The sequence below is a fragment of the Umbelopsis ramanniana genome (assembly GCF_025399195.1).
Source record: "Umbelopsis ramanniana AG unplaced genomic scaffold K450scaffold_1, whole genome shotgun sequence".
Lineage (NCBI taxonomy): Eukaryota > Fungi > Mucoromycota > Umbelopsidomycetes > Umbelopsidales > Umbelopsidaceae > Umbelopsis > Umbelopsis ramanniana.
This window is the reverse complement of record NW_026252087.1, coordinates 614,822-642,724: the sequence shown is the minus strand read 5'-3', so window position 1 is coordinate 642,724 and position 27,903 is coordinate 614,822. Positions and strand designations below refer to the sequence as shown.

Below are 27,903 nucleotides of genomic sequence, written 5' to 3'. Positions count from 1 at the left end.
CATGACACAAACACTAAAACGCACACAGATAAGCTACGAGTGTAATGTTGGGGGGTTTGTCTAAAGACATATTTTTATTGGGGGACAAAGAAAGAAAACAGAATGTATCTTGGTGAGTGAACCAAATGGTATCTAGTTAGCATTCAAGTTTTGTTGGTTGACCAAGTCAGCATATACACCATCTAGTGCCAATAATTCAAAGTGGTTGCCTTGTTCAACAACTTGACCATCCTTGACCACCACGATGAGATCCGAGTTTTGAATGGTTGAGAGTCTGTGACTGTAAACAAAGAAACAAGATAACAGTCGGGTTAAACAATATTCCTTGTCGATGGCCGGCACATTTTGAGGGGTAGGTATATATTTAAACTTACGCAATAGTGATAGTAGTACGTCCACCTTGAGCCAGGGCCTTATCAAGGGCTTGCTGAACGAGTTTTTCCGATTCACTGTCCAAGGCAGAAGTGGCTTCATCAAGAAGTAAGATAGCGGGATTACGGATAAGAGCTCTGGCAATGGCAATACGTTGCTTTTGACCACCAGACAACTGAGATCCTTTGTCACCGACTCTTGTATCCAAACCGTTGGGAAGTTCATCAATGAAGGTGAAAATATTGGCCATCTCTGCAGCGGCATTGATCTGTTCGTCCGTCACATTGTCCGACTCTATTCCGAATCGGATATTGTCGCGGATCGACATGTCGAATAGAACAGGCTCTTGACTGACAAGTGACATATGACTGCGAAGATTATGAAGAGAATACTCCGCAATGTTCTTGTCATCGACCTTGGCCATTCCTCCTTTGGGATCATACCAGCGTTGTAATATTCCGATGGTGGTTGACTTGCCACAACCAGAAGGACCCTACATCGAGGTACAAAACGTCAATAACAGTTGGTTCATAAACAAACAAAGAAATCTCCCATTCTTTTTATATCTCGATATGCATATGGGTTTTTGCCCTCTTCTTTCCAGTTTCTCTCTTTTCTTTCTGAAAATGTAAAACAGAGTACTCACCACCAACGCAATGGACTGGTTAGCCTTGCCCTTGAAGCTGAAGTTGCCCTTGAAAATCTCAACGTTGGGTCTAGCGGGGTAAGCAAACCGAATGTCTTGGAATTCGACATCACCACTAACACTTTCAGGTTCCGCTCCCTCTTGGTCGGGATCGATGAGAGGTTGACGGTCGATGAGCTCAAAAGTGCTGATGGCAGAGTTCTTGGCTTTCTCAAAAGTGGATGTGAAAGTTGAAGCACGGCCCATACCAGTAGCAGTAATCATGATGGCCATCAAAACAGTAAACATAGGTTGGAATGAAAGCTGACCGCTCTTGATCAATCGGATACCGGCGTAGAAAGCAACAGCGTTGGTATACAGGTTCATACCTTGAGTGGCACCATACTAGAAAAAACACGAATTTAGTAACTGATATTGATGAATGCAAGACCAAAAATTTTCCCAAAAAAAAAAACTTACGCCAACAGACGCCAGGAAAGCCTTCTTTTGAGCAAGTTTGTGGGGTCGAGCAATTGCCTTTTCATAACGGTCTTCAAAATATTCTTGCTTTGTAAGAGCAGCGACAGTGCGAATTTCCTTGATAGCTTCGGCAGCAACATCTCCACTTCGTTCATAAGCCGTCTTGGTTTGGTTCTCAAAACCACGATGTACTCTCGATTCGTATCCAGTAGCCAAGGCCATGAATGGAGCACAAGCCAAAACAATGAAGGTCAAAAGCCATCCGTTGACAAAAGCGATGGTGAGACCAGTAATAGCGGTGACGCAAAGTTGCGCAACATCACCCCACACTTTGGTGATCAGTTGGTTGACATTGGCAGCATCGGTGGCCAGACGGGAGGTTAAAGCACCGAGACTGTGAGATTCTTCGTCAAAGAAACCATTTTCTTGCTTGAGCATAGCCTCGAAAGCAAGAGCACGTAGGCGCTCAGTGAATCGTTCTCCAGCAATTTCGAAGCAGATAACTTGGGTAGAGAATGCAAAGAATGCACCAATACCTAAAACAACAAAGATAAAGGCATAAAGATTGGGTCCTTGGAAGGGAGGTGCCCACTGAGGATCGGTTTGAAGCATGACGATAACTCTGGAGAAAATAAGAGCGTAAGCGGGGAAGATGACACCGGCGACGGCAGCTCCAAGCACACCAAACAAAATGAGATGCCATTCGGATCGCATCATGGAGGCCACTCTAAGAACAGGAGCCTTCTTCTTCAAGTTGGCCTTCTTTTCCTCTTTTTCCTTAAGTCGCTTGATTTCATAAACATCCACATCCGTATCAGCGACATTGACTCTTGTCTGGGCAACGCGTTCAGCATCAACGATGTCGGTTGCAATTTGGACAGTTTCCTCTTGTAGTGCACGTTCAAGCGAAGCGTCATCGAGCGAGTCATCTTCAAATACATCCACTTCTTCAGGGTCACCTTTTCCTTTGGCAATAGCATCTTCTTGCATCTTGATCTTTTGCTTCAACACGAGCTGCTTGTAAACACCATCTTGTTCCAAAAGGTCATTATGCTTGCCAGCTTCCACAATGTCTCCATCTCTCATAACAACAATCAAGTCGGCATTTTTGATAGTGGACAGTCTGTGTGCAATAACAACAGTTGTTCGGTCAGCTGAAGCGATATCCAATGCCCTTTGTACTGATGCGTCAAATTGTTCGACAGAGTCAGTTTATGAGATCGATTTCATTTGATCATGAGCATGCTTTGACTTACCAAGGCGTTCAGAGGCGGTATCCAAAGCAGATGTAGCCTCGTCGAGAAGAAGGATCGGTGGGTTTTTAACTAAGGCTCTTGCAATGGCAATACGCTGCTTTTGACCGCCGGAAAGCATGCCTCCGTGTTCACCAACAATGGTATCATATCCGTTTGGAAGTTGGGTAATAAAGCTGTGACAATTGGCCTTCATGCATGCAGAAATGACTTCCTCTTCCGTGACATCTCCAGTAACACTGCCCATGAGAATATTTTGCTTGACACTCATATTGAACAGGACAGGTTCTTGACTCACTACACCAATATGCTGACGAAGCCAAGAAACATTTAGATCCTTCAAGTCAGAGCCATCGAGGGAAACCGATCCCTCAAGAGGGTCATAGAAACGTTGAATCAGTTGAATGCTGGTGGATTTTCCAGAACCTGATGGTCCACAGAAAGCGACGGTCATGCCTGGCTTGATGTCCAAATTAAGATGTTTCAACACGGTGGTGTCAGGTCGAGTGGGGTATTTGAACTTGACGTCCTTGAAGACAATGTGACCCTTGACTGTATCGAGTTTTTTACCAGCAGTGCTATCTGGATCGATCGATGGGATACGATCGATGGTGTTGTAAATCTTGTAAGCCGCACCCATAGCACTGGTCACAGCGCTGAGCTGAGGAGGCAACTGCAAAAGTGACATGGCACCTGTAAACAGATCACGTTCATGTAAGTGACCCAAATAGAAACATTGATGCGCATACAATGGCACTACTTACCAATCATCATTGACATGAATACAACCAAAACACTAGAGCCATTCATTCCATCGGTCTTGTTGACGACAAGTGTGTAGCCATACCAGAAAGCGAGACCATAAGTGGCAAAGAGGATGAACATGAAACTACCAAAGCCCACGCCGAGGACAATACCCTTCTTTCTACCGACCACGTAAGCCTTTTGTAACTCAGCCTTGTAACGGTCGAGGAATCGCTTTTGCAAACTGAAAGAGTAGACGGTTCGAATTCCAGCAATTGCTTGCTCGACAACGGCACCACCATCGGCATAAGCATCTTGACCCATGGTGGTAAATTTAGTAATGTAGATACCGATAAAGATACCACATCCACCTAAAATAATATATGTTAGGTCCAGCGATCAATACATGTGCAAACGTGACTCTATCAAAAGACTTACCCATAATTGGCATGGCGGCTAATAATACCAGGGCCAATCGCCAACCCTTGACAAAAGCAATGACAAAACCTGTGATGAATTGCGAACAGCATTGAATGAAGATGCCGAACTTTTCACTGATACCGTCCTGAATAAGATTGGTGTCAGCAGCAAGTCGGGTGGTCAAAGAACCTTCTTCCGCTTGATCGAACCAGCCCATGTCCTGACGCAGGATAGCATGGACATACATCTTGCGAATACGGCGGGTCTGGAACTCTCCAGAGAGGACCCAAGAGCATTGGCACAAATAACCAAGTACAAGGTTGGCCGTACCAAGGTAGACAAAAATTAGAATGACTGGCATCACAGCCGCCAAGATATCTTCACCAGGGGTGGTTAATACTTTTGTAAAGTCCGTCAAAAATTTGCCTAGAATAATGATCGACACAGGTTGAATAGCACCAACAGAAGCGCTGCAGATAACACCAATTAAAATGAGAATCTTATCGCGCGCATTGGCAAATCGGAACAAGGTGAATATGCCAACAGCAGGTTGCTTCTTCTTCTTCTCTTTATCTTTCTTCAGGCCAAAGATGCCGGCTTTGGGTTTGGCCCCCTCTTTCTTTTCGGCGAGTGGGGTAGGATCGGCAACGACTCCAAGATTATTGATGGCGGGTGGTATAGGTTGTTTTTCTACTAGTAAATCAACAATCTCATCTCGAACAGTTTCAGCGTTCGAGTGATTGTTGTGGTTGTCAGAGCTTGTATCAGCCTCCTTGTCTACGGTTGACATGTTGACCGAGGGTGAATGAAAGCTATCGCTCTATTTTTATTAAAAAGTTTTGGAAAAGGCGAAATCAATTCCTCGGGATGGATAAAGAGTTGGGTAACGGAATAAAGCAATCTGTTTTGAGTCAAAGATCCCCCCACACAATTATTATATATGATACTGGATCAAGCCCAAAAAAAATTCCCAAAAAAAATTCGGCGGAAACGCCGCATACACCCAGAATTACTTGGAAATCAACTATTTCGTGCGACTGCGGCAACACCGTGTAACCGAATGCAATCATGAAAAGCTGTCTTTTCAATCAGTGACAACAGATAACTTGCCCGGTATACAGAACATTCAAAAGTATGCCCATGGCGATTATGTGTGAATGGGTAAACAGGTACAGATCACAAAGCTGTGCTTCTCAAGGTCCAACTTGCGTTCATTCAATTTGTGCCCTAAGGTCAGACGAGCAAACTTGGCGGGGAAGAGCTTAATGTGTTCTCCGATTATTTCTCTGGTAGAGTCAAGTTGGGTTTTCTTGACTGATAGATTTCCGTCTGATCGGACTGAAGTGCGCGCATAGCCCTTTCCCTTCATATGGTCATAACTGCCTTTCCGGGTGAGAACGGACCCTGCTACTTGGCATTGTTCAATTTCTACTGCCGCTACTTGGCATTGTTCGTTGTGATGCTTCTTCCGCTTATCGTATGTGGTATGGCCAACCTGTTTTAAAAAACTCGGTCGCAATATGAACATGGTAATTTGAAAAATTTTAAAAATAAAAAATATCCAGATTCCGCTCGGCGGAGCACTCCTACGACTACTAGAAGGATCTTCCACCTCATGGAAACTTGGTGCTGACCATAGGGTGACTGACCTGAGGCCAAGAATGCTATGTAAGGTTGACGACAAAACCATTTCCCCTATCGGATCTAATATAGCCGAAACAACTGTACCACATGCGTAGCACGCCGGCTCCAACAAGTGCCCACATGTGTATTCAACTAACAACGTGCGAATAATAAATGTGGTCAGACATTCACTTCCAATTTCGTAATGTCGTATTGCAAGGACATCTATAAGTCTTATCTAGCTTCGTAGCTAGTTATTTACAGCGGCCCCATCAACTGTCGTAGGCAATTATGCTACATTGCCACCGCATATTAAATGTCCGCTCAATATTTCATTTTGCGCATGGTCCACCAAATTTGCGTTATTGTGAAGCATGGACTCTGATCTTGAATCATGACAATTCAGCGGACAATGAAGAAAGATTATGCTGGCAATTTTGATTGAATTTTTATATGATATCAAGCTAGCTGAAATTATTTTTGCAGATTAAATGAAGAGTAGTGTGAGTGTGACATACAGGGTAGAGCAGTAAGAGGTTGACATGATCAATTATGTACATGTACATAGTAGCTTGTAGATGATGAATGAGAAGTAAGGTGAGTGTAATGTATAATAAAAAAAAAAAGAAAATCTATATCTTAAGCCAAATCCTCAACAGGACCCTTGATCTCTGGAGCAGGAGATGCAGCAGCAGGATTGGCCTGTGGTTGACCTGGAGCGGGAGCTCTGTGCAGTTTGAAGTGCTGGACGAACAAGCTGGCGATAAATGCAACTCCTCCGAAGGGCACGATGAGAAGGAACATTTTGCTCAAAGCACCACAATAAGCATCCTTTACTTGAGATTGCAATGGTTCGGGAAGATCCTTGACCAAGGCGAAACTATGTTCAGCGATTTCGATGGAGAAAGGAAGAGTCAAGGTGGAGAGATCGGTGGCCAAGGTGTTATTGAAGACAGTGCCGAAAATGGCAATACCGAAACAAGCACCGATGGTTCTGAAGAAACCGCTAAGAGATGTGATGACGGCAATATCCTTGGGAGGAACAGCGCTTTGACCAGCGATCATCAGAGTTTGCACACAAAGACCGCATCCGGCACCAACAATAATGAGGAAACCAATTTGTTCGCCACGGCTAGAATCAGCATCCCACAGAGTAAGAAGACCACCACCGACAACGATGAGGGCAGTACCAACCCAGAAGAATTCACGAACACGTCCGGTCTTGCTGCACATCAATCCAGAAAAGATACTGCAGAAAACGAGACTGAGCATAAGAGGGAGAAGCTCTAGACCACTGGCTGTAGCACTGTCACCGCGAACGACCTGGAAGTAGACTGGGGTATAGTAAATGGCGCCACCGAAGAAGCAGATACCGAAGAAGAACTGAGTGATGAAAAGAGCGACGGGAGTACGTTGAACGAACAAATATCCTGGAATGATAGGAGACTTGGCTTGCCATTTCTCGACAGCGACGAAGACAAACATAAGGAAGCCACCAACGCAGAAGAGAGCAATGACAACTGGAGCGTTCCATGGATACTGATTACCACCCCATTGGAGAGGAAGCAAAATGCACACAGTACATCCGATCAAAAAGACACTACCGACATAATCGATCAAACCGAGCTTCTCTCTAATGGATCCTTGGGGACGGGGAAGATGAAGGAAGAGAACAACCACAGCAAGAGTAACGGCACCAATGGGGATGTTGATGTAGAAGCACCATCTCCAACTAGCGTGATCAGTGAAAGCGCCACCAAGAAGAGGACCGACAACGGAAGCGACACCAAAACTGGCACCAATCAACCCCTGATATTTGCCGCGATCACGAATAGAGACCAAATCAGCAATGATGATCATAACCATACTCATAATACCGCCACTATGAACGCAAAGTCAGTTAGTCGCTATCACAAAGGATTAAAACGAACGGTAGAAAGAATACATACGCGCCAAGACCTTGAACAGCTCTGAATGCGATAAGCATATCCATGTTTTGAGCAGCACCGGAAACAATAGAACCAGCAAGGAAAACAATGATACCGAACAAAAAGACAGGTTTACGACCAAAGATATCGGCGAAACGACCATACAATGGCATTGCGACGGTGGAAGTAAGCATATATGAGATACCGACCTGTGGATGAATAACAAAAAGAGGTCAATTATAAAAAACTAACACAAGATACCTTAACTCAATGATACATACCCATCCAATTTCATCGGAAGCGTTGAAGTCAGAGGAGATCTTGGGTAAAGCGGTGGCAACAATTGTTTGATCCAAAGCGGCAAGGAGAACAGCAAGCATCAAACTGAAAATAAAAGGGGTTAGAAGTTTTGAACAAAGGTAATTGCCTGCAGGTATCTTCAGTAAAAGATCAATACGTACCCAACGAAGATTAGGTAAAATTTGACGCCAGTAGGTCGAGGTGGCGTGTCTGCAGGTTGCTCAGCAACTGGAGCTCCTACATCGGCTGCAGGGTTGGAAGGGATGTGTTCCATGTCGATAACCTTCTCATCACCGTAGACTGATCCAGCAATGGTTTGCTCAGTTGAAGCAGCTCTGCTTTCGGTGAAGTTGACAGATTCTTTATTCTCCTCAGTAGACATAGTCTTTATCTCGCAAGAGGCGCAAAAGATGAAAAAAGCTGATTTGATTAAAGAAGAAAAAAAAAGTGTGCATTTATATAGGCCCGCCGCGGCCTTCCAATCGCGTACCAATTATGGTGATTCTCCAAATCGAAACGGTTAAATTTCGCACCGTGTTCATCAGCGATGCCGAGGCTGGCTTTCAACACCAAAAAATGGAATGCCGTACCTTCATTTGAGTCATCTGCTCCCGGATAAGGCTGTAGCATACCATCCGTCTGGCATCACACTGTTATTCTTGCTGCGGCGAGACTTCACGTCAGTACTATTGCTGTAATGAACTCTTCAAATCCGCCGAATCTTCATGAATTTCTCTAAATACACCACTTCACGCATTTTCGTCAGCACCGAAAGGCTTGCGTAAGCTGGCATTTAACCTCAGGATGTGACATTTTAAAGACATCTGATAACCAGTAATTTCTCGTTTGCCGTCTTGTCAATTGTGCGTTTTTAGAATAGAGACGGATGCCTGAATGTTTGCTATTGCCTTTCAAAATTGTTGACTACAGAAACTGCTTCATCCTTTGCACTGCGCCGATTCATGCCATGTCACCTGCACTCGCCTACTTCTCCATCAAGGAGAGGTGTTTGAAATAGCTTAGTCACAGTAGTTTCTCGGTACCTCTCAACGCAAGGACCGATCAATCAAATGTCCATTTATTATAACGAAAGCTTTTCAATTTTTTGGTCCACATATCAGCACATAACATGTTACTACTGATGCCACACTGTGAAAAGATGAAATCGAAAGTTTACATTTCAGTCGGTATCGAAGTAAATTTTTACAAATCAAAGTAGAGCCTTCGCACAAAGGTGCCGAAATTTGTGATCCACGTAAGACGGAGAATAAATTTCCCTGACAGCCGGACAAAAACTATCAGATCCTCATGTCCCCGGCGCAGCGCCGAATTAGTGGCTGCAAACAGCAGTTATAACGTGCACGGCAAAAAATCTACAATCATTACCACCTGCGGACATTCGGTCGCTTTGCTGATGCTTTCAGCAATTTCAACACCTTTGCTATTTTGCAATCTGCTATGTAGCACAACCTTTCACTATTCTATCCTACATGTGCAGTCATAAACCCGAACTGACTCTGGCTCTTAATGACTAGCACAATACTTCGTTATTTGTTATATAATGTCTTCTGTGATAAATTTAAAATGGTTGCACGTTACTGGTTTATGTATCAGTAGATAGCATGATTATCATTATGAAACAAGTATGCTAGGTCGGTCAGATCGACCAAAACGCGATCGTGTGTGTTGATGGCATGTTCAAAACCACGCTCAAACCAAGCCCTGGCTTACATTTATCACTGGATAATGCACGAGAATCTGTTCCATGAGATCATTAGTGTTGTGATCCCAATCACAGCCTTTTCTTAATATTTCCTGAAGTATCCTCTGCTCCTCTCTGCTCGATTGTCAAATTAGACAAAATAAACTTCAAAAGCCAATCGACTGTGGACTCATGTAGCGCCATGGTTCAATATGAACATCGCCGCCTATTTATGGTCTGAATTTGTGGGGTTATATAATGTATTATACAGGTATACTAATATGTTAAAAATTTACAGTTTACAAAAGTAAGCTATAGACAGATTGCTGTCATTTTTTTACGTTATCTAGAGTAGGGAAAAGGGATGCTTTTCAATTTCTCATATTCAAACCATAGTCTCTACTTGTCCCTTAGTCACAGCAGGTACCTCTTCGACAGTCTTCTCTTTGGGTGCTGGGCGGGGAGCCCCTTGGAGTTCAAAATGTTGGATGAACAAGCTTGCAATAAGAGCAACCGCTCCGAATGGCAAAATCAGGAAGAACAATCTGTCCAATGCTGCACAATAAGCGTCTTTAACTTGAGTTTGCAATGGTTCGGGGAGATCTTTCACCAATGCAAAGCTATGTTCAGCTACTTCGACAGAGAAAGGGAGAGTCAAACCGGAGAGATTTACTGCCAAAATGTTGTTGAAAACGGTTCCAAAGACAGCAATGCCGAATGAGGCGCCAACCATTCTGAAGAAGTTACCAAGGGATGTGATCATGGCAATATCTTGCCCTCCAACCGAACTTTGAGCAGCAATAATCAATGTTTGCACGCACAGACCACATCCACAACCCAGAATCAAGAGGTAGCCAATTTGCATGCCACGGTTAGAATCGACTGACCACGTCGTAAGAAGCCCACCTCCGATCAGAATTAGAGAAGTTCCTATCCAGATGAACTCACGCACATGTCCAAATTTACTGCAGAGAAATCCGGACATAATGCTACAGAAGACAACACCGAACATGAGAGGGAGTAGTTCGAGACCGCTAGTAGTTGCGCTGTCACCACGAACAACTTGGAAGTAAATTGGAGTATAGTAGATTGCACCACCAAAGAAACAGGCACCAAAGAAGAACTGGGTAACAAAAATAGCAAGTGGAGTTCGTTGTCTGAACAGATGGCCTGGAATAATAGGTGACTTGGCTTGCCATATTTCCACGCCGATGAAAATAAACATCAGTGCACCACCGACACAGAAAAGAGCAATGACAATTGGAGAGTTCCAGGCATACTGATTGCCACCCCATTGCAAAGGTAGCAACAAGCAAACTGTAAATGCGATCAAAAAGAAGCTACCGATATAGTCGATCGACTTGAGCTTCTGTCGAATGGATCCTTCAGGATATGGGAGATGGAGGAAAAGGATCACTACAGCAAGAGTAATAGCACCTACAAAAGACAGATAGGTTAGTTTACGTACGTAATAAGGCTTTTGCATACGGCATAGAAACTATTGAACGTACCAATTGGGACGTTGATATAAAAGCACCATCTCCAACTAGCGTGATCGGTAAATGCGCCACCAAGCAGAGGTCCAACAACAGAAGCGATACCGAAGCTAGCTCCGATCAAGCCTTGATATTTGCCACGATCGCGTAAAGGCACTAAATCTGCGATGATGATCATGACCATACTCAGAATACCACCACTACGATAAAGTGAATCGAGTTAATTTTATCGCTTGAACATCGATATATAAATAAAAAAAATAAAAATTCCTTACCCTCCAAGCCCTTGAATGGCTCTAAAAGCAATAAGCATGTTCATGTTTTGAGAAGCACCTGATATAATGGAACCAACAAGGAACGTAACGATAGCAAATAGGAATACGGGTTTGCGACCAAAAATGTCAGCAAATCGTCCATATAGTGGCATTCCGATGGTGCAAGTTAACATATATGAGATGCCGACCTGTTGAGATTGTTAAAGGAATGAGGAGTCAGTCACGGATATGAAACATTACAATGGTCAGATCAGACATAGTTAACTTACCCAGCCGATTTGATCTGAAGCATTGAACTCTGAAGAAATCTTCGGTAAAGCAGTAGCGACAATTGTTTGATCCAAAGCAGCCAGAAGAACAGCGAGCATGAGACTAAAGACAACATCCCAGAGTTAGTGTATCATGTATGCAACGCATTTAGTTATGTTATCCTCACAAACATACCCAACAAAGATCAAAGCAAATCGAAATCCAGTTGGTCTTGGTGGTGTGCTTGATGGTGGGGATGCCACTGGTGCCTCTGCCGTTGACGGGCTTACAACCTCTTCATTGTTGACAGCCTTCTCGTCATCAAAGTGCGAGCCTGCAATTGTAGGTTCCTTTGAAGGAGATTCTGTTTCACTTGAATAAGATTTTTCCTTTGACTCCATAGCAGACATGATAATATCAATGAGGGCGTACTGTGGTAGTAGATGATGTGCAAAAGTAAGACCAAGAATTGCCCATTTATATATCAATGATGTCGGTCTTCGAAATGCACTGACCATTTTGCTGGAACCCGGTTAAATTGCGTACCGCTGATACGCAAGCAAGCCCAAGCATAGCCATGATCTTTACAAATTACTAGACAGCCCTCCCCCCCCCCCCATTTGAGTCATTTATGCCCGATTATAAATACAAATTTTGGTCTGCACAATTTCAGTAGGATCAATGCCTTGACAATTTCCTCCACAAGTTGCAAATCGATCGTCTACTACGGAAAAATCAATATCAACATGCTCGATTCATACAGCCTATCAACATCAAAAATTATATACAACTTTACTAAATAGCACGGTCATTGTCGGAATATGCTAATACCGCAGTAAGCGGAGAAAACGCTTCGACCGACCATGACATCTGGGGGGGGGGTTCAACACCATCAAAGCTCTAAATGGCAAGCCAATGCTGCCGTAATTTTTGGCGACACATGTGCACCTGGTATACACTCTCCATGTTCTACTGCTACCTTTGATTTTTTTGATTTGCTATTTTAAATTCAAGGGAAATATTTATCCGTTCCTGTTCTTTCTTTGCAGTCACCAGGCGATTGCGTTACTCCAATAATTTTTATCCAGTATTGATATGTTGACCCCCTTCAAGTAACGTAGCAATGAGGTTGACAAATTTGTCAGCTTTGAAAATGTTCACTTTCACTATTGCTTCTGACCTCAGCTTTCTATGGTACTGGAACGCTGCATGGTGTATGTTTAGTTCTAACTACGCGGTGATGCGGTCAAAAATTCCACACCTTACCGAGACAGGGCGGCGATGCGGACCAAAAATTTCAAGCCTTGACGCCGATCAAACAGATTTCAACAACCGAAAAAATCTGAAAAATTTCCTACCGTTGCCAGCGTTAGAGCAAAACAAAATTTTGGCTCCGGTATGGTGATCCAGGGAGCACACACCTATTTGGACTACAGAGTCTATTAATGTATGCTGTACCGGGAGAATATATCCGTGTTTCTGGTTAAAGAAATGCAAGTGCTGTATACAGGCGCAGTAAAAAAACCCCCCTCACTGTATGAACAAATAAAAAAATGACCTCAATACCTTCCACGCAGGTACGCTATAGTCCACCATCGTAAAATCGAATGTTTAACTTAAAGATCTCTCGTTAGAGAACTAGCAGTTTGAGGTAGAAATTGCTATATTCAAACTTAGTCACCGTAAGATGAACCATTATGGGAAAAAGCAAGTCAATATCATATCGTACAAGCACATTACTGTCGGCAGTACCTTCACTGAATTGCCATTCCTGCATGCCGACAAAACGCTGCCCGGACTGTTGTTGCCATATCAAGGCTCAGCACAATGTCCTTTTGCGGACGTGGCTTTTTGAGGAGAAAGTGCACAGCATCACCAAAGCAGCGCTCATTGGCCCTTTGCCACCAATATAAGGTTAATTTTTGCCGTCTTTCATTTGTAATATACGTATTTGGCTTTTGCTCAACACTATAACAAGATTTTCTCTGCTTCTAATCCATTACATGCACATATGGTGAATTTCAGAAAGCTTGCAATGACTAATCAAACACTGTTTATTTCTTAGTTTCTTCCAATGTTGCGGTCGTCCATTACGCGAGTTACGGATATCAAATCGATATGTAAGGGTGAAGGCCACGTGCATGATACAAAGTAAACCTTTTGGCTGAGAAAAGTTTGTATCGTACTGGCCGTTGCATGCAAATCACCGATGTCAGCTTCACCACAGTAGTGGGTCCTCAGCTATCTCATGGTTTACTGCCTAACGACCTCTGTGAATGCAAAAAGTGCTCAACAATCAAGCTATCCATGAAACGTTATCAAACAAAGACTGAGTTTGCAATGAAATATGTCAGCCATCCCACCTTAAATGATGGAGTGTATGAAAGTCGGAAGATCAAGATGGAGACCGGGTTGGGAACTATTCGGTGAGTGGTAGAGAGTACCCTTTATCTTCAAACCTTGTCATTGTAAGACGAGCTGTTGAAGATGGTTTCTCCCATAGTTTCTCTTCTTTCATATCTATGCTGCACTAATGATGTATAAATGTGAGCGAAATGTCGATGAATAAAAAATAAACCGGATGGGTTTTTTTTTACTATCCAGCGATCTGATCACTGAGATTAATAAATGTGCTAACAGTCGATTTCAGGCCCCGGTTTCAAGTTGCGCATCTCAATGTTTGGGCTATTGATGGCAAATCATTTTAACTGATCTACCCGAATTGAAATACCTCTCATTATGCTTGACCGAAAAATGCAAAATACTGTTTCTATTGTCTTCAACTGAGCACTTCTTGAACATGAAATGTAGCATCTGCCCCTCTGTTATGACCGTTGGCTATCTCTGTCCATACACCTATGATAGCCAGCACACTCGAGTTGAACACAGGAGGCAATCAGATGTCTCAGTAACATCTACTCTCTCAGCGTGGAGGGAGCATACCGTATTTCAGCACTCCGGTGAACCTTTTCAAATGCTGTACAGCAAATGACTCATACTGGGTCATTATCGAAACAATAGGAGATGGGCTGTATCGCTGTGGCTACGTTTCATAACGTAGATTTTCATTGTCACAGTACTGTCACTCAAATTCATCTTCGCGTTGATACCATTCACTGCAAAAGGTGAGATTGTCCATTGTATGGGCTGCGTAAATTAGATTTGCATACAGCTGCTACACAACGTACAAAGGAGACAATTGCGGTGTCACGGAAATGTACGACATATCAAGTCAGTCCTAAGCATCGCTCCCCCGCCTCTACAAGCAACAACGTGGGCGCTGATTGTATTATCATGCACACCGACTACGTTTATTCATAGGGTATAAAAATTTAATTGTTATTACCATTCACCTGCCTCCAACCAGACAGAGGTTTTCATTCAGGGTTAATTTTAACAACACACCTCCCGCGATTTTTTGACATTGACAGGTCATAGGATTTGCCCTGAAACTTTTTAAAACTACGGGATGGCGTATCTCAACTAGCTTTCTTCGTGATGTCAGTTGCAAGTCTCAGGCCGGTACTAGGCTTTGACATACAACCGAATACAAGTCTTCAAGTTGATATACACGTGACCAGCACGTCATCTGTCATTGGAGCCCGCCAAAAGTCTCCTCTGTTCATCCAAAAAGGCTCCTTGTTTTCGAGAATGTCGAGCACAGTTAAGAATCCACGTGTTTCTATTGAGGTATTTAGCGCTATTATTGACAAGAAAGAGGCTCGTTTATTTATTTAAATCTTCATTGTCGTCAGTACTGTACACAATGTCGTTGGATGCTTCGTTCGGGTAATGACGGTGTTTTGAATGTATGGCTACCATTGACAACTTACTAACGTGTCGATATTCATAGCGTGGATGGCACAGGAGTTGTTGACTACGTTTGAAAGCAGTATTGGAGAAGTGGCACTCATGCCTGGAAAATCTGGCGTGTTCAGAGTCATGGTCAACGATGGTGAGAATATATATCTGGACCGCAGTATGCATGTAATCCAAGGCTAAACTATCGTGCCTTATGGTGTTGCTAGTACTGATATGGGATAGAAAGGAAATGCAAGCCTTTCCTGATATCAAGCATCTGGTATGCAAGTGTAACAGTAGATTGTCACGGGCGATATGCAAGTACCCATTGTTTTAACTGAATGTCATTTTATCGCTTTATTAGAAACAATTGGTGAGAGACATTATTGATCCCAACAAGCAGCTCGGACACAGCGATCGGAAAGATGCGAAAAGCGATCCAGAACCCAAGAAAAATGATATTTCGCCGTCAGCTTCGGATCCACAAGAATGTTTGACATGTGTTGAATAGAAGTTGAGTTGTATAAAAGGATATTTTTGGCAGTAGGAAGTCCGCTGACATAGCACAAAGATGGTTCGAAAGAGCGAAATGATTATAAGAATCAAACTGGTAATGAACTCCGGTGGTTGGGGGGAGAAGAGGGGACCAGGATGAGAAAAACTAAAGAACCTGGTTTACACCAAATTACTACGATGAATGACTCCTGTTATATGTGTCATTGTGGTATGGCCCATTCCAAATCGTCGGATCAAAAAAAAAAGTGTTCTAAAGGGTTCCTTGACGCACTGTACCTGGATCTACCATGACGCAGAACCTCTTGCCACAGCGAAACCCAAAAAAAAATACAATAAAACAAAAATAAAATAAAAAAAAAAAAATTTTAGCAGGAGAAGGTACTAGGACCAAATCAGGCTTGGATGCTGATGTTAAGCCTACCCAAAAAAAAAAAAAAATAGTGTTTTGATGATGTGCATGTATCAGCAATTTTTTAATAAGTTTGCGTCGCTCTCTCCCTAAATCTTCTGTCTTTTCTCTCTTATCTTTTCCATCATGTCTGAGCCCGTTGTCGAACAGCCTGTTGTCGCCCCAGTTGACGAACACGTCCCTGCCACCACTGAACAGCCAGCTGCTGAGGAGGCTGCTCCTGTTGCTGCCATCGCTACTGAGGAAGCTCCCAAGACTGAAGAACCTGCTGTCGCCGCAGCAACTACTGAACCCATCACTGCTGAAACTCCCAAGGGTGAGAAGAGAAAGTCCAAGATTTTTGATCTCTTCAATAAGATCAAGGTAAGCCCATCGATTTCTTTTTTGCCGTCAAACCGGACTTTGGAAAAAAAATGTGTCAAAAGATACTGATAAGCTGGCTGAATACAGCTTCCTTCTCCCAATGGTGCCGCCAATAAGGAGACTAAGCTTGAGGCCGCTGCTGAACCTGCTACTGAGACTGCCCCTGAGCCTACCACTGAAGAGCCCACCGAAGTTGCCAAGACTGAAACTGCTCCTGAGGCTGAATCAGACGCTGTTGAACCAACTGAGGGTGAGAAATCAAAATCTAAAATCGCCCACTGTCATGTGGTCAATTATGCACACATAGCTACTTTCACTAAACAAAAATATTCGGTGCATTTTTAGAAGTTAAGGAGGAAACCGCTGCTCCTGGTAAGCCTGAGAAGAGAAAGTCTGTGTTCAACTTCATGAACAAGATCAAGGTATGGACACATTTATGATTTCAGCAGTACATAGTTTGAAAGTTCCAACGTCAGTTATTGACCCCGACTGTCAATGGAATCCCTTTTTTTAGCTTCCCAAGTCTCCTGAGCTCAAGTCCACCGCTGCTCCTACCACTGAAGAGCCTGTTGCCGCTGAAACTACCGAACCCGCTGTTCCTGAGGCTACTGAAGCTGTTGCTCAGCCCACTGCTGAGGAATCCACTGCTGAAACTGCCGCTGCTGACGCCACTGGCCCTGTCGAAGGTAAGAATACCATCATCTGATCTGACTCATAGTACAATGGTTACATGATGTCATGCAAATCCCTTTGGTAAAGTATACTGACCCATATTTAGCTTCCACTGAAGAGGCGCCAGCTACCCAAAGCGATAAAGCCAAGAAGTCTGTTTTCGGCCTTTTCAACAAGTTGAAGGTATGGGGGTTACATTTTTTCTCATCAAGGTCGTACTCTAATCGGTTTCACTAACGTTACCGTGATGTTTTGTTTCGTCTCAGATGCCAAAGGCTGCCGAACCCAAGCCTGTCGAGGCAAAGGAGGAGCCTACTACTGAAGCTGCTGCTGAGCCTACTGAGGAGACCCCCGCTGCACCCGTCGAGGCACCTGCTGAGACCGAGCCTGTTGTTGCTACCGAGCCCACCGAAGGTAAGTTGCATGTGGTTGTACACACATTATTAGCCAATAAGATTTTAATTCCATATCGCATTCATCCAACAGCTGCTACTGAAGAGAAGAAGGTACCTTCCCGTCCCTCCTCTCCTCTTGGCCGTTCAGTCACTAAGTTGTACGGTAAGCTTAGCTCCAGATTCCCTAAGGGAAAGAAGGATGTCAAGGAAACCCCTAAGGAAGAGGAAACTGCCGCTACCGAAGAACCTGCCGCTGCTGTTGAGGAACCTGCTGTTGAAGCTCCCAAGGTTGAGGAGGAGACTCAACCTGTTGCTGCTCCCGTCGAATCTGCACCAGTTGTTACTGCCTCTGCATAATTGAGTGATTTCTAAAATCTATTCCACTATCATGATTTTTTCATTATAATTTTTTACTCTTCTTTTCTCATATTATAACGTACACTTGACAGATATTTATCCCACCTTTTAATGTCGCAGTTAGTTTCCATATCTCTTCGTAATTTCACTTAATACTGTTTATTAAAATTATTTTGCGCTAATGCCAGTATGATTATAAATGCTGTACATTGGATGAATACATTGGATGAAAATGTAGAAGACTATACATTACCCAACAGATCATTGGTACTCCTGGTCTAAGCAGGGTGCTCGGCGCCGCATCCTGGTCAGATGGACGGGGGCGAAAAAGACTTTCAGAGAAAACCAGAACTAATTATGTGATTAGTCTAAAATTTCGGCCGCCTGAAGTGAATACTCATTCTGATAGGTACGAAAAAATATGAATTTGCCTTTATTTCAGATTACGAGAAGGACTACAGCTATGACAATGAGGGTCGGGTGAATGAGGATCGTGCAAACATTGGATACATGTTCTGAAGCATGTGTATGTGGCGCTTACCAGCGGATATCGGTCCTCAGAAGAGAAATACAATATTGGACATGGACTGTCAGCTTTTGCTACACATTTAGGACGATGATTTTAGAGTTATGCGCAGGTTTGAAGCTCAGTTTTGTCTTCAGTCTCTCTTGTATCTACGCTGCAGACTTCTGCAGCATGCTGTGGTAATGTTGGGAAGAATTGCCCTCTTAATATAAATGCTCCCTCACTTCCAATACTATTGCATGTTTGCGTTTCTCAACTATAACCAAAAATTTCGAACCGCTTACATTTCCTGATGACTCCATTCGGAGCATCTGATGCAGGACCGAGTATGATTGCTGCATTAAAACCACAAAACGGCGTTGGCTGCTGATATTACAATGCTTATTGATATGTGAAAATCTCCTTCGTTTGGGCTGAGAATAAAATGGCGATCAAAAGCCAAGTGGGCTACGTTACTACGTTGTAGGAGCCATAAGGAGGTACGTAAACTACACCATGTAGTTTGAACCTCACATTCCCCGTTATTAATTGATTTTGATGTTATGGCGATGTATCCAAAGGTGGAAAGAGGAGACAATATTTGGGGTAAATTGTAACGATATACTGAGTTGACCAAGACCTTCATTGAAGCATCTATTGTCTGCGTGAATAAAGCGAATTACCTCTGACTTGCTCTGATTCGTATGCTGCGATGTACCACTGGGATAGACAAGCTACGCTAAAATGTGCATGATGTGTTTACTGAAGCTCAATGAATTTGTAAAATTTCAGTCCCATAAACCAATGTTCAAAATCATGTCATTGGAGGGCAGCAACATACACTCCGTAATACTACCATCAAATTCGAACTAGGTTGCCGTAGTGGGCCATTTGGATTTATAGAGATCTCATTCAGAAGATGAGCTAGAGACGAACGACAGTTCAATGTAATGGAAAGAAATATGTGATGAGAGCAGCCGTTCATGGCGCCTAGAGTTCTTTTCTAAGCGCAAAACTGATTAGCAACAAATAAACATAACCTTGCATGAAGACTGCATTCTTTAATGCAAACATTTAGAACCAAAGGTTTTTTTGGTATAGTAGCTAAGTAACATGCTAACGAATAACCCGATAGAAAAAAAGCACCATTAAAATTGATCCAAGGGAAAGAATGAATAAAACTATGTACATCATAGCCAAAGGGCGGCATAAAAGTGGTCCAAGTATCTCTCAAGATGAAATATTTTTTTTGAAGACTCTCTTGATATTCTTGGAGATGGTGAGACCATCCAGTGTTGTCTGCGAATTTGCTTTCTTACAATCGACCATAGATGATGACTTGGTCTTTTTGCTACTCTTGATGGCGACATTTTCCTTTTCGCATTCCAAGTCATCATTAGAGTCCGAAGCTTTTCGTTTGGCAGCTTGCTCTTGCTGCAGTCGTTTGGTGAAAGGTTGCATCAGGTCTACCCAATCGTCAGTATCGCTAATGATCTCATAATCAAAGACCTTTTCCCACTCTTTTGTGCAAGGTGTACGATTGACAAATACAACTCGGCCATTTTTGTTGGAATGAATGACGCGGGCAGCTTGCTTAATGAATTTTTTAAGAGCTGGGATTTTTAGAGACGTACCCATGACAATCATTAAATCGGGTCGTTTTTTTAAGTCGGTGAATTGCATTTGACCAATCGATTCTCCTAAAGGATGATCTTCATTGTACAACACAATATCGGGACGGAGAATACCTGTGGCTAATGATCGCTTGCCAAGGCGGAGTCGCTCGTCATATAAGTCCTGGCATTTGGGACATGGTGGAGGAGTACCATCACGGAACTGCTGTTGGTGATCTGGAGAGAATCCGTAGGAGGCAGGGCAAACCGTGCATTTAACTTTGTTCATGCTACCATGTAATTGGACCACAGGTAAATCTACTAGCTCCTCCAAGCAATCTATATTTTGTGTGTAGCATCTCAAAAGCTGTCCATTATCTTGTAATTGACGAATAAAACTATGTGTCGGCGTAGGCATAGCAGATGATATGAGCGACTTCAACTCAGCCATAAAAGTGTAAAAAACTTTGGTAGTTGCCTCTTCTTTGAAAAGTGTTGCATCAAAAAGATCGCGTCCTTTGACTACCGTATCTGGATGCTTTGACTTGACTAGATCGTACAGTCCGTTGGTGGAGCGAAAATCCTATCGTAGCACAAAGTGGTCAGCACTAGGTCATGAGACCTCATCAAGAAACAGTATACATGAAACTTACAGGAATACCACTACTGCAAGAGATGCCAGCACCTGTAATGACCAGTGCACGTTTACATTTCACCATATACTTTGCCAGTTCCTTCAAGAGCGGCTCCGTAACCTCCGGAGGTTCCGAAATGGTAATTTTCACTTTCATTGGCAGTGGTAAAGAGGAGTCGGGACTGTTGTGCCGTTACCACACCTTTTTTTTTTTCAGCATATGGTCACGTCACCGCCTTTTTTTTTACGGCGGTTTGAGAGCGGTCGATGAAAATTGCCTCCATGCCCCTCGTCGGCTGTATAGCAAAAAAGTCTGATCTGGTCACAGAAGAGTGCACTGCGACAAGTGACCGTAGGGATTGTTTGCATAGTACAAAAAAGTATATCCAAGAAAGCTATCTAAATAGTTCATCAGTAAAAAAGAGAGATTTAATATCTTTTTCCATACCACTCCTTGAGACAACTACTTTAACGATGGATCAGCTCCATTAAACTTAAATAAGTTATACCTTCACGGATTTATTCTATTGACTTGACCAGGATTTTTTGCGACTTATACTTTTAGACTCTGAATAAAGCTGATCTTTGCCTGCACAATCTATACTGACATGATCCGCTACAGAAGTAAATCATTTTGACATCGACTTTGTTCCTCGCAAACTCAATATGGCTGGACCACACAAATTATTTCATGTAGTAGACAATATTAGATTTTCACGTTTCATAATTTTTAAATGGCTTTTACTAGTAGCTGATAGGTTCCATCCTAGCTATGTTTAGTTGGTGAAGCAGCAAAGTACGAATGGTACCTTGTCACTACTTCTTCTGCGCGATACGGCTTTGTGATCATGTGATTTTTACTAGTGGCTTGACTGCGATTTTTTTTGTCGTAAAATAGTGAACACGAAAAGTCGCGCTTGAAAAACAATTTTTACCAGTTTTTAACAAACACGAAAATGGCAGCTCTAGGATGGGATACAGGCAGCATCTATTCGACCAGCGTTCTACCTCCAGATCCAGTGCTACTTGCCCAAGCTGCACTTCAAGACAAATTTCTTGCCTTTGTGGAGAATTTTCGTCTAGACAATGACTACATCTATCGGTAAGGCACCCGTCGCGTCTGCCGACACAAGCCTAGCATGTGAGTGCAGACATCTTGTTCTATAGACTTTTCTGATGGCTTTCTATTTTAGTGATCAACTTCGTGCCAATCTTATGACCAAGCAATACTATTTGGAAATCGACTTGGGTCACTTAATCAGCTTTGATGAGGAGCTTGCTAATCGACTTACCAACAACCCTACCGACTTGCTGCCTTTGGTAAGTACCAGTTGTATTTTTCAGCACTCGCATTGTCACACCTCTAACACCATATTTACTGGATTTAGTTTGAACAATCCATACAAACCACTGCAAGAAGAATCTTATCAGGAGCCGAACAACTGCCTAAGATCCAAATTACGCTTCGTTCAGACGCAAATGTAACTCAAATCAGAGAACTCAGCGTATGTATTTATCGGAAATGATCTTTTATTTGTTCCATACTCTCAACAATACCCACCTCTTCTACAGTCAAACGACATAGGAAAATTGGTCCGCATTCCTGGTATCATTATTGGTGCTTCTACTTTGAACTCGCGGGCTTCAACGCTTCACTTAGTATGCCGCTCCTGTTCATATACAACTGAAATCACTGTTGAGGGTGGCTTTACTCCACTTCAAATTCCAAGAATTTGTGGAAGGTTTGTTGATGTGTGCTTATTTTGGTTTGACGAATGGAACATACATCTGACCTAGCATATATAGGCCATTGGATGAAACAAATAATACCCGCTGTGACATGGACTCCTACTACGTTGTACATGACAAGTGCAAATTTGTGGATTCGCAAACGCTTAAATTGCAGGAAGCACCAGATATGGTACCTGTTGGTGACTTGCCGCGACACACCATTCTCAATGCCGATCGGTAAGATGCCATAATGTGCATGCTACTACTCACGCCGCATTGATACTAAAGTATATCATGCAGCTTTTTAGTCAATCGAGTAGTTCCTGGTATGAGAACTGTTGTTATGGGCATTTATTCCATTTTCCAAAACAAAGGCACAGTAAGTGGACTCAATTGGTAGAATTATCAAATGCTGTGAAACTGAATAGTGTTTTCAGAAATCCACTGGAGCTGTTGCGGTGAGAACTCCATACATTCGAGTAGTTGGTCTTCAGATCGATCAACATAACAATGGTCGCGGAAAGCCTGTGTTCACCGATGCAGAGGAGGAAGAGTACATTAGAATGGCACGACAACCCAATTTGTACGAGACTTTTGCCACCAGTATCGCACCATCTATCTTCGGCAATGCTGGTAAGCAAACTATGCAATGTTACTACTATTTCATGTTGTAATTTACTGAAAGAATTTCCACGCCAGATATCAAAAAAGCTATTGCATGTCTGTTGTTTGGCGGTTCCAAGAAAATCTTACCCGATGGCATGAAACTCAGAGGTGATATCAATGTACTCTTACTTGGTGACCCTGGTACTGCAAAATCACAGCTTTTGAAATTTGTCGAGAAGGTATTATCCTTGCACTTGCAATGTCTATGGTGTGGAAAAGTGATTGACCATGTTTTCTGGTTCGTTCTTTGTAGGTTGCGCCAATTGCAGTTTACACTTCCGGAAAGGGCAGTAGTGCAGCCGGTCTTACAGCTTCGGTTGTTCGCGATCCCAATACGGTATGATTGCCTACCATAATCAGAACCTAATACTTTGCGAATTAAGTGCTAACCTACTGCATCTCATCAGCGTGAATTCTATCTTGAAGGTGGAGCGATGGTACTCGCGGATGGCGGTGTTGTGTGTATTGATGAGTTCGACAAGATGCGCGACGAAGATCGAGTTGCAATTCACGAAGCTATGGAACAACAAACCATTTCTATTGCCAAGGCCGGTATCACCACCATCTTGAATTCAAGAACATCAGTGCTTGCCGCAGCGAACCCTATTTTCGGAAGATACGATGACATGAAGAGCCCTGGAGAGGTAAAAATTGGGTGATATACACTCAGGCGCGCAGCAAGTGTCTAACCTCTCTCTATTTATTCAGAACATCGATTTCCAAACCACCATTCTTTCAAGATTTGATATGATCTTCATTGTCAAGGATGAACATAACGAAGCTAGGGATTTGGTAAGGGGGATTATTGAAAATTTGGACTATCGAGTACTGGCTCCCTAACATGTGTTGCATCCAGTCAATTGCCAGACACGTTCTGAGTGTTCACATGAACCGACAAATGCAAGACAATGTTGTGGGTGATATCGACCTTCAAAAGATGAGAGATTACATCAATTATTGCAAATCGTAGGTTCCATTGAGATACCAAAGCATGACCTGAACTTCACTTGTACTAAGCATCCATCATTAGTAAATGTGCTCCAAGATTGACCGCTGAAGCTGCTGCTAAGCTGAGCAGTCACTTTGTAGCTATTCGAAAGGAAGTGAAGCAAACTGAGAAGGACACCCAAGTTCGATCATCTATTCCCATCACCATCAGGTAAAGCAAAGTCTCTAAGGCAAAGGCACCTAATCTCATTCATAGGTTACTCACTGAGCATTATTTTCAGACAATTGGAAGCCATCATCCGTATTTCAGAATCATTGGCAAAGATGACATTGTCCCCAGTTGCTACTGAGGAACATGTCGATGAAGCCATACGACTGTTCAAGTTCTCTACAATGGATGCTGTGCAAAGTGGTGGAGGTAAGATCTCAAACCGGTATATTAGACTATTGATGCGCATATATCTCACCCTTCGTTACTTCTAGCTGATGGAATGACTCGTGTTGAAATCATGAAGGACGTGCAAGAAGTTGAAAAGGACATCCAGCGACGTCTTCCCATTGGATCTCAGGTGTCCGTGCTGAAACTCAAAACTGATTTTCTTCGAAATGGTCACTCTGAAGCTGCCATCGCGCGTGCTCTGATGATTCTTGGAAGACGCGGAATGCTTCAGTTCCGAAATCAAGGCAAAACAATATATAGACAAGCTGTGTAAATTCTCTAACTATTTTGCACTGCATACTTTTATTCCTTAACGCCATGTACATTATTGCTTCCAGCCATTTTCTTCATCTTCCAACATTCGTCTTATTTAATGATACTATTCAAATCCATATCTGTTGGCTTTAGCGTGGATACAAAAAGAGGGACCCGCTACGTTCTTCTTGCAGTGATAGAGAATCGAGTTGTATGATGCCGTGTTGGTCAAGTGTTTGATATACAAAACCGTATCTTATATGTAGCAAGTTAAAATGACTAGAACGTCGTCAACTTATTACGTACAACAGATGCAACTGAAGCTATAAGTCAACACTATGTGATAAAATTACCATTGATTGACGCTATTCCATTCCTATGAAGGCACTTATACAAAAAGTAGATTTGTTTTCGAAAGAAAAAAAAAATAAAGCTCCCACAACAAGAGACCCGACGGGGGCAAAAAATCTCTCAGTCGGGGAATTGAACCCCGGTCTCCCGCGTGACAGGCGGGGATACTCACCACTATACTAACTGAGAACTTGTTGAAAGTTGGTTTGCCAACTAATTTATATCATAATAGTTTATATTAGTGTAGCAATGACACTACAACGTACCATTTTACATTAAGTGGAGTATCAAAAAACGGTTATAAACCGTATATAAATATATTGAGCAAAATGTTATAATAAATTGTCGATAATCCCGAGAATCACAACACCTACGTTGGAATACTAGTTGTTAGACGTTCAGTAAGTCCCCCAAATTACTGAGGTATTATGGCGATGAAACACAAAATCTCAAGTAAAACTAACCTTAATGTCTCTAAAATTTTTGAGAGTTATAAAAATTTTAAACTACAATAACTGGCTACTTTTGAAGGTGAAATAAATCGTAAAGCTAATATATTGCTAACTGTACGGTATTTCTTTGTTTCATTCAATTCAGCACCTATTCATCTACCTGCAAAGTTTTTTTGTATCTTTACTCAAAAATACTACAATAGCTATAGGTCTTGATTTTATTAATGGCCATGATTGAGTATATCTTCTCAATTTCTTCGAAGTGGCTATCTTTTAATCATTTAGGCGATTCACGTTTGGCCAGTCCACCTACAGTTGTGGCTCTCACCACATGAGGTACGACACTATAGTCATAGCCTGTTACAGTTTCAACATCTTTTAAATTAATTCTAGAAATTTTTGAAGCATTTCTGTCGGTGATCTTGTCTTCAAATTTATTCTCTACAATTACTCCCATTCTGAAATCCTGATCTTGATCGACCTCGGCCATGTCGAGGTGACCTTGAAGATGGAATTAGCCTTAGAGCGATCGGGCCCACTGGGACAGCGTCTTCCATTATACGAGTTGGAATACTGGTGGTTTTGGTAAATTTTGAACTTTGCCTATGACTACTTGTGGGTCTACCAATCGCGTATGTCACTCCTGAGCTGCAACTCAGCGGTCCATAAGATCCAAGCTTTTGATGTTTCCTCCGGTAGGACTCGTAAGAGATGTGTTGATGAGTAGGTTTTGTGTTGATAAAATAAATAGACCTTTTAACTTGGCTTGCTGTCATACAGCTATCATACAATAAGACTTTGTTGTCTACTTCAGTACGATTTTCTTTATCGCAGTGCCTCGCTTTGCTTTATCACGTGCCAGAGGGTACCTCAGACGGATTTCGGCCGCTGCTCGCTTTTGCTTGCTCAGCACTTCTAAACTTCGACGCCATTTCATCGCTTACGCTAATCCGCCATTGTGAAACGGTCAATGTACGGTTGTAGCTTGTCTTTAAGAAGATAGGGTCACGAATGTACGCCAGATGGAATGGCGCAAAATGCATCGCGGCAAGTTTTAGATTTCGGCATGCAGAGAGGTAAGCTTTCCAACCCCTACTGACCCAAAATCTTCTACGAACCTTTAATATTATTCGCTCGCTCCGCAAAAGGAACGTATAGTACCATTCATTTCCCCATATAGTGGTTGTCAACAGTGGGTTAACTTGGGTATCTCTCAGGGTAAGCTGGTTCTTATGATTTTTCAAACGAGACTTATACTTGCGGTAGGAAAGAAGTCCGCGACATGTTTTCATAATCTAGATAGTAGAAAAATGACCGGTTTGTCTCAAGAGTAGTGGAAGCGTATATAGGAGCTGTGGCACTGATGATTCTTCAGCGGTGTTTCCATATGGTCTATCTCTCCTAGACAATACGTCTGGCACCTAAATGTCTTTGTCGGTTTGTACTGATCTTTCCTGTACGAACGGGTGAACTTCCACTTTTCATTTTTGATCTATAGTTCCCTCCGGTTCTTGTGGAAGATTAATATGTATTCGGCAGTCTCCTCTGTTTGCTTCACTCGTTGTAGCTGTTGGCAGGCCAACGCCCAGAATTGTTGGGATTGATTTCTGTTCTGAAGAGCTCGCAAAAAATATTACAATCGTTTATTTCCATGACCTTTTTCTTTATGTGCTGAATCTCTTTCAACTTCTTTCACGTATACTAGCGTCGCTGCACAACAAATTGGTTGGGAAAGCGACTTGTCTGGTAGAGTCCATGAACATGAAATAAAAATTCCAATCTATGAAGTAGGTACAATGCTTTGCTGCAAGCGCTGTGCGAGCACTCTGGATGGGTCAGTAACGATGTGCTGAAATTTCTATATCGTGCTTGCTTCATCCCGAGCTCTGCTTTATATTCGTTTGTTCCATTTACATTGCCGTCATTCCCTGTGCATAACATTTGCGAGCATTTGGCGGTATGTTCTGGGAAGCTGTTTTATTGGTTTGGTACTTATATTTCTATGGCCAATAAACTCTGTTTTCACACGCGTCAGATGGTTTTAGTTAACAATAAAAATCAGTTGTCGATGTACAATAACTAATATAAGCTGAAGATTTTGCTAGTGATACGACCTCAACCATGTCCTAATATTTTCCTTAGTTGTGAAATTATTTTATAGAGAAAAGGTGCGGACCAAGCAATAAAGAGAATAACTGAGAAACTCTATAACTGCTGATGAATGTTTGATGTCGTTTCCAAGGCGAACTGGGACTAATGGGGAGGTTAAACTTTCAAAGATGCAAACCAATGAAGTCAACAAAAGGTAGATGAATGCACCGGAGCCGCT

The 27,903-nt window shown here is 42.6% G+C and overlaps 7 protein-coding genes and 1 non-coding gene across 8 annotated transcripts; 3 read left to right on the top strand and 5 right to left on the bottom strand.

The window, feature by feature from the left end:
• Nucleotides 1-36: 36 nt before the first annotated feature.
• On the bottom strand, nt 37-4,852 carry K450DRAFT_217634 (uncharacterized protein). Its single transcript, XM_051585073.1, has 7 exons — nt 3,913-4,852; nt 3,495-3,845; nt 2,734-3,423; nt 1,478-2,658; nt 1,019-1,402; nt 375-865; nt 37-280 (listed from the first exon to the last, which is right to left on the bottom strand). The coding sequence occupies exons 1-7, from the start codon at nt 4,682-4,684 to the stop codon at nt 133-135; spliced, it is 4,017 nt and encodes a 1,338-aa protein (XP_051449713.1). The 5' UTR covers nt 4,685-4,852; the 3' UTR covers nt 37-132.
• Nucleotides 4,853-5,896: 1,044 nt separating this feature from the next.
• K450DRAFT_217629 (uncharacterized protein) lies at nt 5,897-8,166 on the bottom strand. The gene is made up of 4 exons (XM_051585072.1): nt 7,907-8,166; nt 7,727-7,829; nt 7,467-7,654; nt 5,897-7,399 (listed from the first exon to the last, which is right to left on the bottom strand). The coding sequence occupies exons 1-4, from the start codon at nt 8,125-8,127 to the stop codon at nt 6,157-6,159; spliced, it is 1,755 nt and encodes a 584-aa protein (XP_051449712.1). The 5' UTR covers nt 8,128-8,166; the 3' UTR covers nt 5,897-6,156.
• Nucleotides 8,167-9,488: 1,322 nt separating this feature from the next.
• Nucleotides 9,489-11,903, bottom strand: K450DRAFT_3714 (uncharacterized protein). The gene is made up of 4 exons (XM_051593811.1): nt 11,488-11,903; nt 11,219-11,406; nt 10,959-11,143; nt 9,489-10,884 (listed from the first exon to the last, which is right to left on the bottom strand). The coding sequence occupies exons 1-4, from the start codon at nt 11,584-11,586 to the stop codon at nt 9,833-9,835; spliced, it is 1,524 nt and encodes a 507-aa protein (XP_051449711.1). The 5' UTR covers nt 11,587-11,903; the 3' UTR covers nt 9,489-9,832.
• Nucleotides 11,904-14,755: 2,852 nt separating this feature from the next.
• K450DRAFT_217615 (uncharacterized protein) lies at nt 14,756-15,872 on the top strand. Its single transcript, XM_051585071.1, has 5 exons — nt 14,756-15,157; nt 15,223-15,256; nt 15,321-15,422; nt 15,496-15,548; nt 15,633-15,872. Exons 1-5 carry the CDS (start codon nt 14,966-14,968, stop codon nt 15,777-15,779), a joined length of 528 nt encoding a protein of 175 aa, XP_051449710.1. The 5' UTR covers nt 14,756-14,965; the 3' UTR covers nt 15,780-15,872.
• A 339-nt stretch (nt 15,873-16,211) lies between these two features.
• K450DRAFT_217601 (uncharacterized protein) lies at nt 16,212-18,191 on the top strand. Its single transcript, XM_051585070.1, has 7 exons — nt 16,212-16,556; nt 16,644-16,806; nt 16,902-16,978; nt 17,071-17,242; nt 17,335-17,411; nt 17,495-17,642; nt 17,715-18,191. Exons 1-7 carry the CDS (start codon nt 16,320-16,322, stop codon nt 17,978-17,980), a joined length of 1,140 nt encoding a protein of 379 aa, XP_051449709.1. The 5' UTR covers nt 16,212-16,319; the 3' UTR covers nt 17,981-18,191.
• Nucleotides 18,192-19,409: 1,218 nt separating this feature from the next.
• K450DRAFT_203609 (uncharacterized protein) lies at nt 19,410-20,895 on the bottom strand. The gene is made up of 2 exons (XM_051584717.1): nt 20,752-20,895; nt 19,410-20,681 (listed from the first exon to the last, which is right to left on the bottom strand). The coding sequence occupies exons 1-2, from the start codon at nt 20,887-20,889 to the stop codon at nt 19,716-19,718; spliced, it is 1,104 nt and encodes a 367-aa protein (XP_051449708.1). The 5' UTR covers nt 20,890-20,895; the 3' UTR covers nt 19,410-19,715.
• Nucleotides 20,896-21,658: 763 nt separating this feature from the next.
• Nucleotides 21,659-24,943, top strand: K450DRAFT_217588 (uncharacterized protein). The gene is made up of 15 exons (XM_051585069.1): nt 21,659-21,834; nt 21,926-22,052; nt 22,121-22,237; nt 22,305-22,474; nt 22,539-22,700; nt 22,764-22,842; nt 22,901-23,096; nt 23,163-23,308; nt 23,383-23,466; nt 23,537-23,773; nt 23,838-23,921; nt 23,986-24,095; nt 24,160-24,288; nt 24,359-24,489; nt 24,561-24,943. Exons 1-15 carry the CDS (start codon nt 21,689-21,691, stop codon nt 24,788-24,790), a joined length of 2,148 nt encoding a protein of 715 aa, XP_051449707.1. The 5' UTR covers nt 21,659-21,688; the 3' UTR covers nt 24,791-24,943.
• Nucleotides 24,944-25,239: 296 nt separating this feature from the next.
• On the bottom strand, nt 25,240-25,311 carry K450DRAFT_t3. Its single transcript has one exon. It is a non-coding gene; the product is annotated as a tRNA-Asp (tRNA).
• Between the last annotated feature and the right edge of the window lie 2,592 nt (nt 25,312-27,903).

Excerpts from the sequence above, each read along its gene's own strand:
- K450DRAFT_217634 (XM_051585073.1), bottom strand. The coding sequence starts at position 4,684 with ATGTCAACCGTAGACAAGGAGGCTGATACAAGCTCTGACAACCACAAC. Across the intron at positions 1,403-1,477 it reads CTTTCCTGGCGTCTGTTGGC|TATGGTGCCACTCAAGGTAT; the intron begins GTAAGTTTTTTT and ends TGTTTTTTCTAG. Across the intron at positions 866-1,018 it reads ACCAGTCCATTGCGTTGGTG|GGTCCTTCTGGTTGTGGCAA; the intron begins GTGAGTACTCTG and ends ACCTCGATGTAG.
- K450DRAFT_217629 (XM_051585072.1), bottom strand. The coding sequence starts at position 8,127 with ATGTCTACTGAGGAGAATAAAGAATCTGTCAACTTCACCGAAAGCAGA. Across the intron at positions 7,655-7,726 it reads CTTCCGATGAAATTGGATGG|GTCGGTATCTCATATATGCT; the intron begins GTATGTATCATT and ends ATTCATCCACAG. Across the intron at positions 7,400-7,466 it reads GCTGTTCAAGGTCTTGGCGC|TGGCGGTATTATGAGTATGG; the intron begins GTATGTATTCTT and ends TTGCGTTCATAG.
- K450DRAFT_3714 (XM_051593811.1), bottom strand. The coding sequence starts at position 11,586 with ATGCTCGCTGTTCTTCTGGCTGCTTTGGATCAAACAATTGTCGCTACT. Across the intron at positions 11,144-11,218 it reads GCCATTCAAGGGCTTGGAGG|TGGTGGTATTCTGAGTATGG; the intron begins GTAAGGAATTTT and ends ACTTTATCGTAG. Across the intron at positions 10,885-10,958 it reads TTATATCAACGTCCCAATTG|GTGCTATTACTCTTGCTGTA; the intron begins GTACGTTCAATA and ends TGTCTTTTGTAG.
- K450DRAFT_217615 (XM_051585071.1), top strand. The coding sequence starts at position 14,966 with ATGTCAGTTGCAAGTCTCAGGCCGGTACTAGGCTTTGACATACAACCG. Across the intron at positions 15,158-15,222 it reads ATCCACGTGTTTCTATTGAG|TACTGTACACAATGTCGTTG; the intron begins GTATTTAGCGCT and ends CATTGTCGTCAG. Across the intron at positions 15,549-15,632 it reads TTCCTGATATCAAGCATCTG|AAACAATTGGTGAGAGACAT; the intron begins GTATGCAAGTGT and ends TCGCTTTATTAG.
- K450DRAFT_217601 (XM_051585070.1), top strand. The coding sequence starts at position 16,320 with ATGTCTGAGCCCGTTGTCGAACAGCCTGTTGTCGCCCCAGTTGACGAA. Across the intron at positions 16,807-16,901 it reads CGCTGTTGAACCAACTGAGG|AAGTTAAGGAGGAAACCGCT; the intron begins GTGAGAAATCAA and ends GTGCATTTTTAG. Across the intron at positions 16,979-17,070 it reads ACTTCATGAACAAGATCAAG|CTTCCCAAGTCTCCTGAGCT; the intron begins GTATGGACACAT and ends CCCTTTTTTTAG.
- K450DRAFT_203609 (XM_051584717.1), bottom strand. The coding sequence starts at position 20,889 with ATGAAAGTGAAAATTACCATTTCGGAACCTCCGGAGGTTACGGAGCCG. Across the intron at positions 20,682-20,751 it reads CTTGCAGTAGTGGTATTCCT|GATTTTCGCTCCACCAACGG; the intron begins GTAAGTTTCATG and ends GTGCTACGATAG.
- K450DRAFT_217588 (XM_051585069.1), top strand. The coding sequence starts at position 21,689 with ATGGCAGCTCTAGGATGGGATACAGGCAGCATCTATTCGACCAGCGTT. Across the intron at positions 21,835-21,925 it reads GACAATGACTACATCTATCG|TGATCAACTTCGTGCCAATC; the intron begins GTAAGGCACCCG and ends TTTCTATTTTAG. Across the intron at positions 23,097-23,162 it reads ATCTATCTTCGGCAATGCTG|ATATCAAAAAAGCTATTGCA; the intron begins GTAAGCAAACTA and ends TTTCCACGCCAG.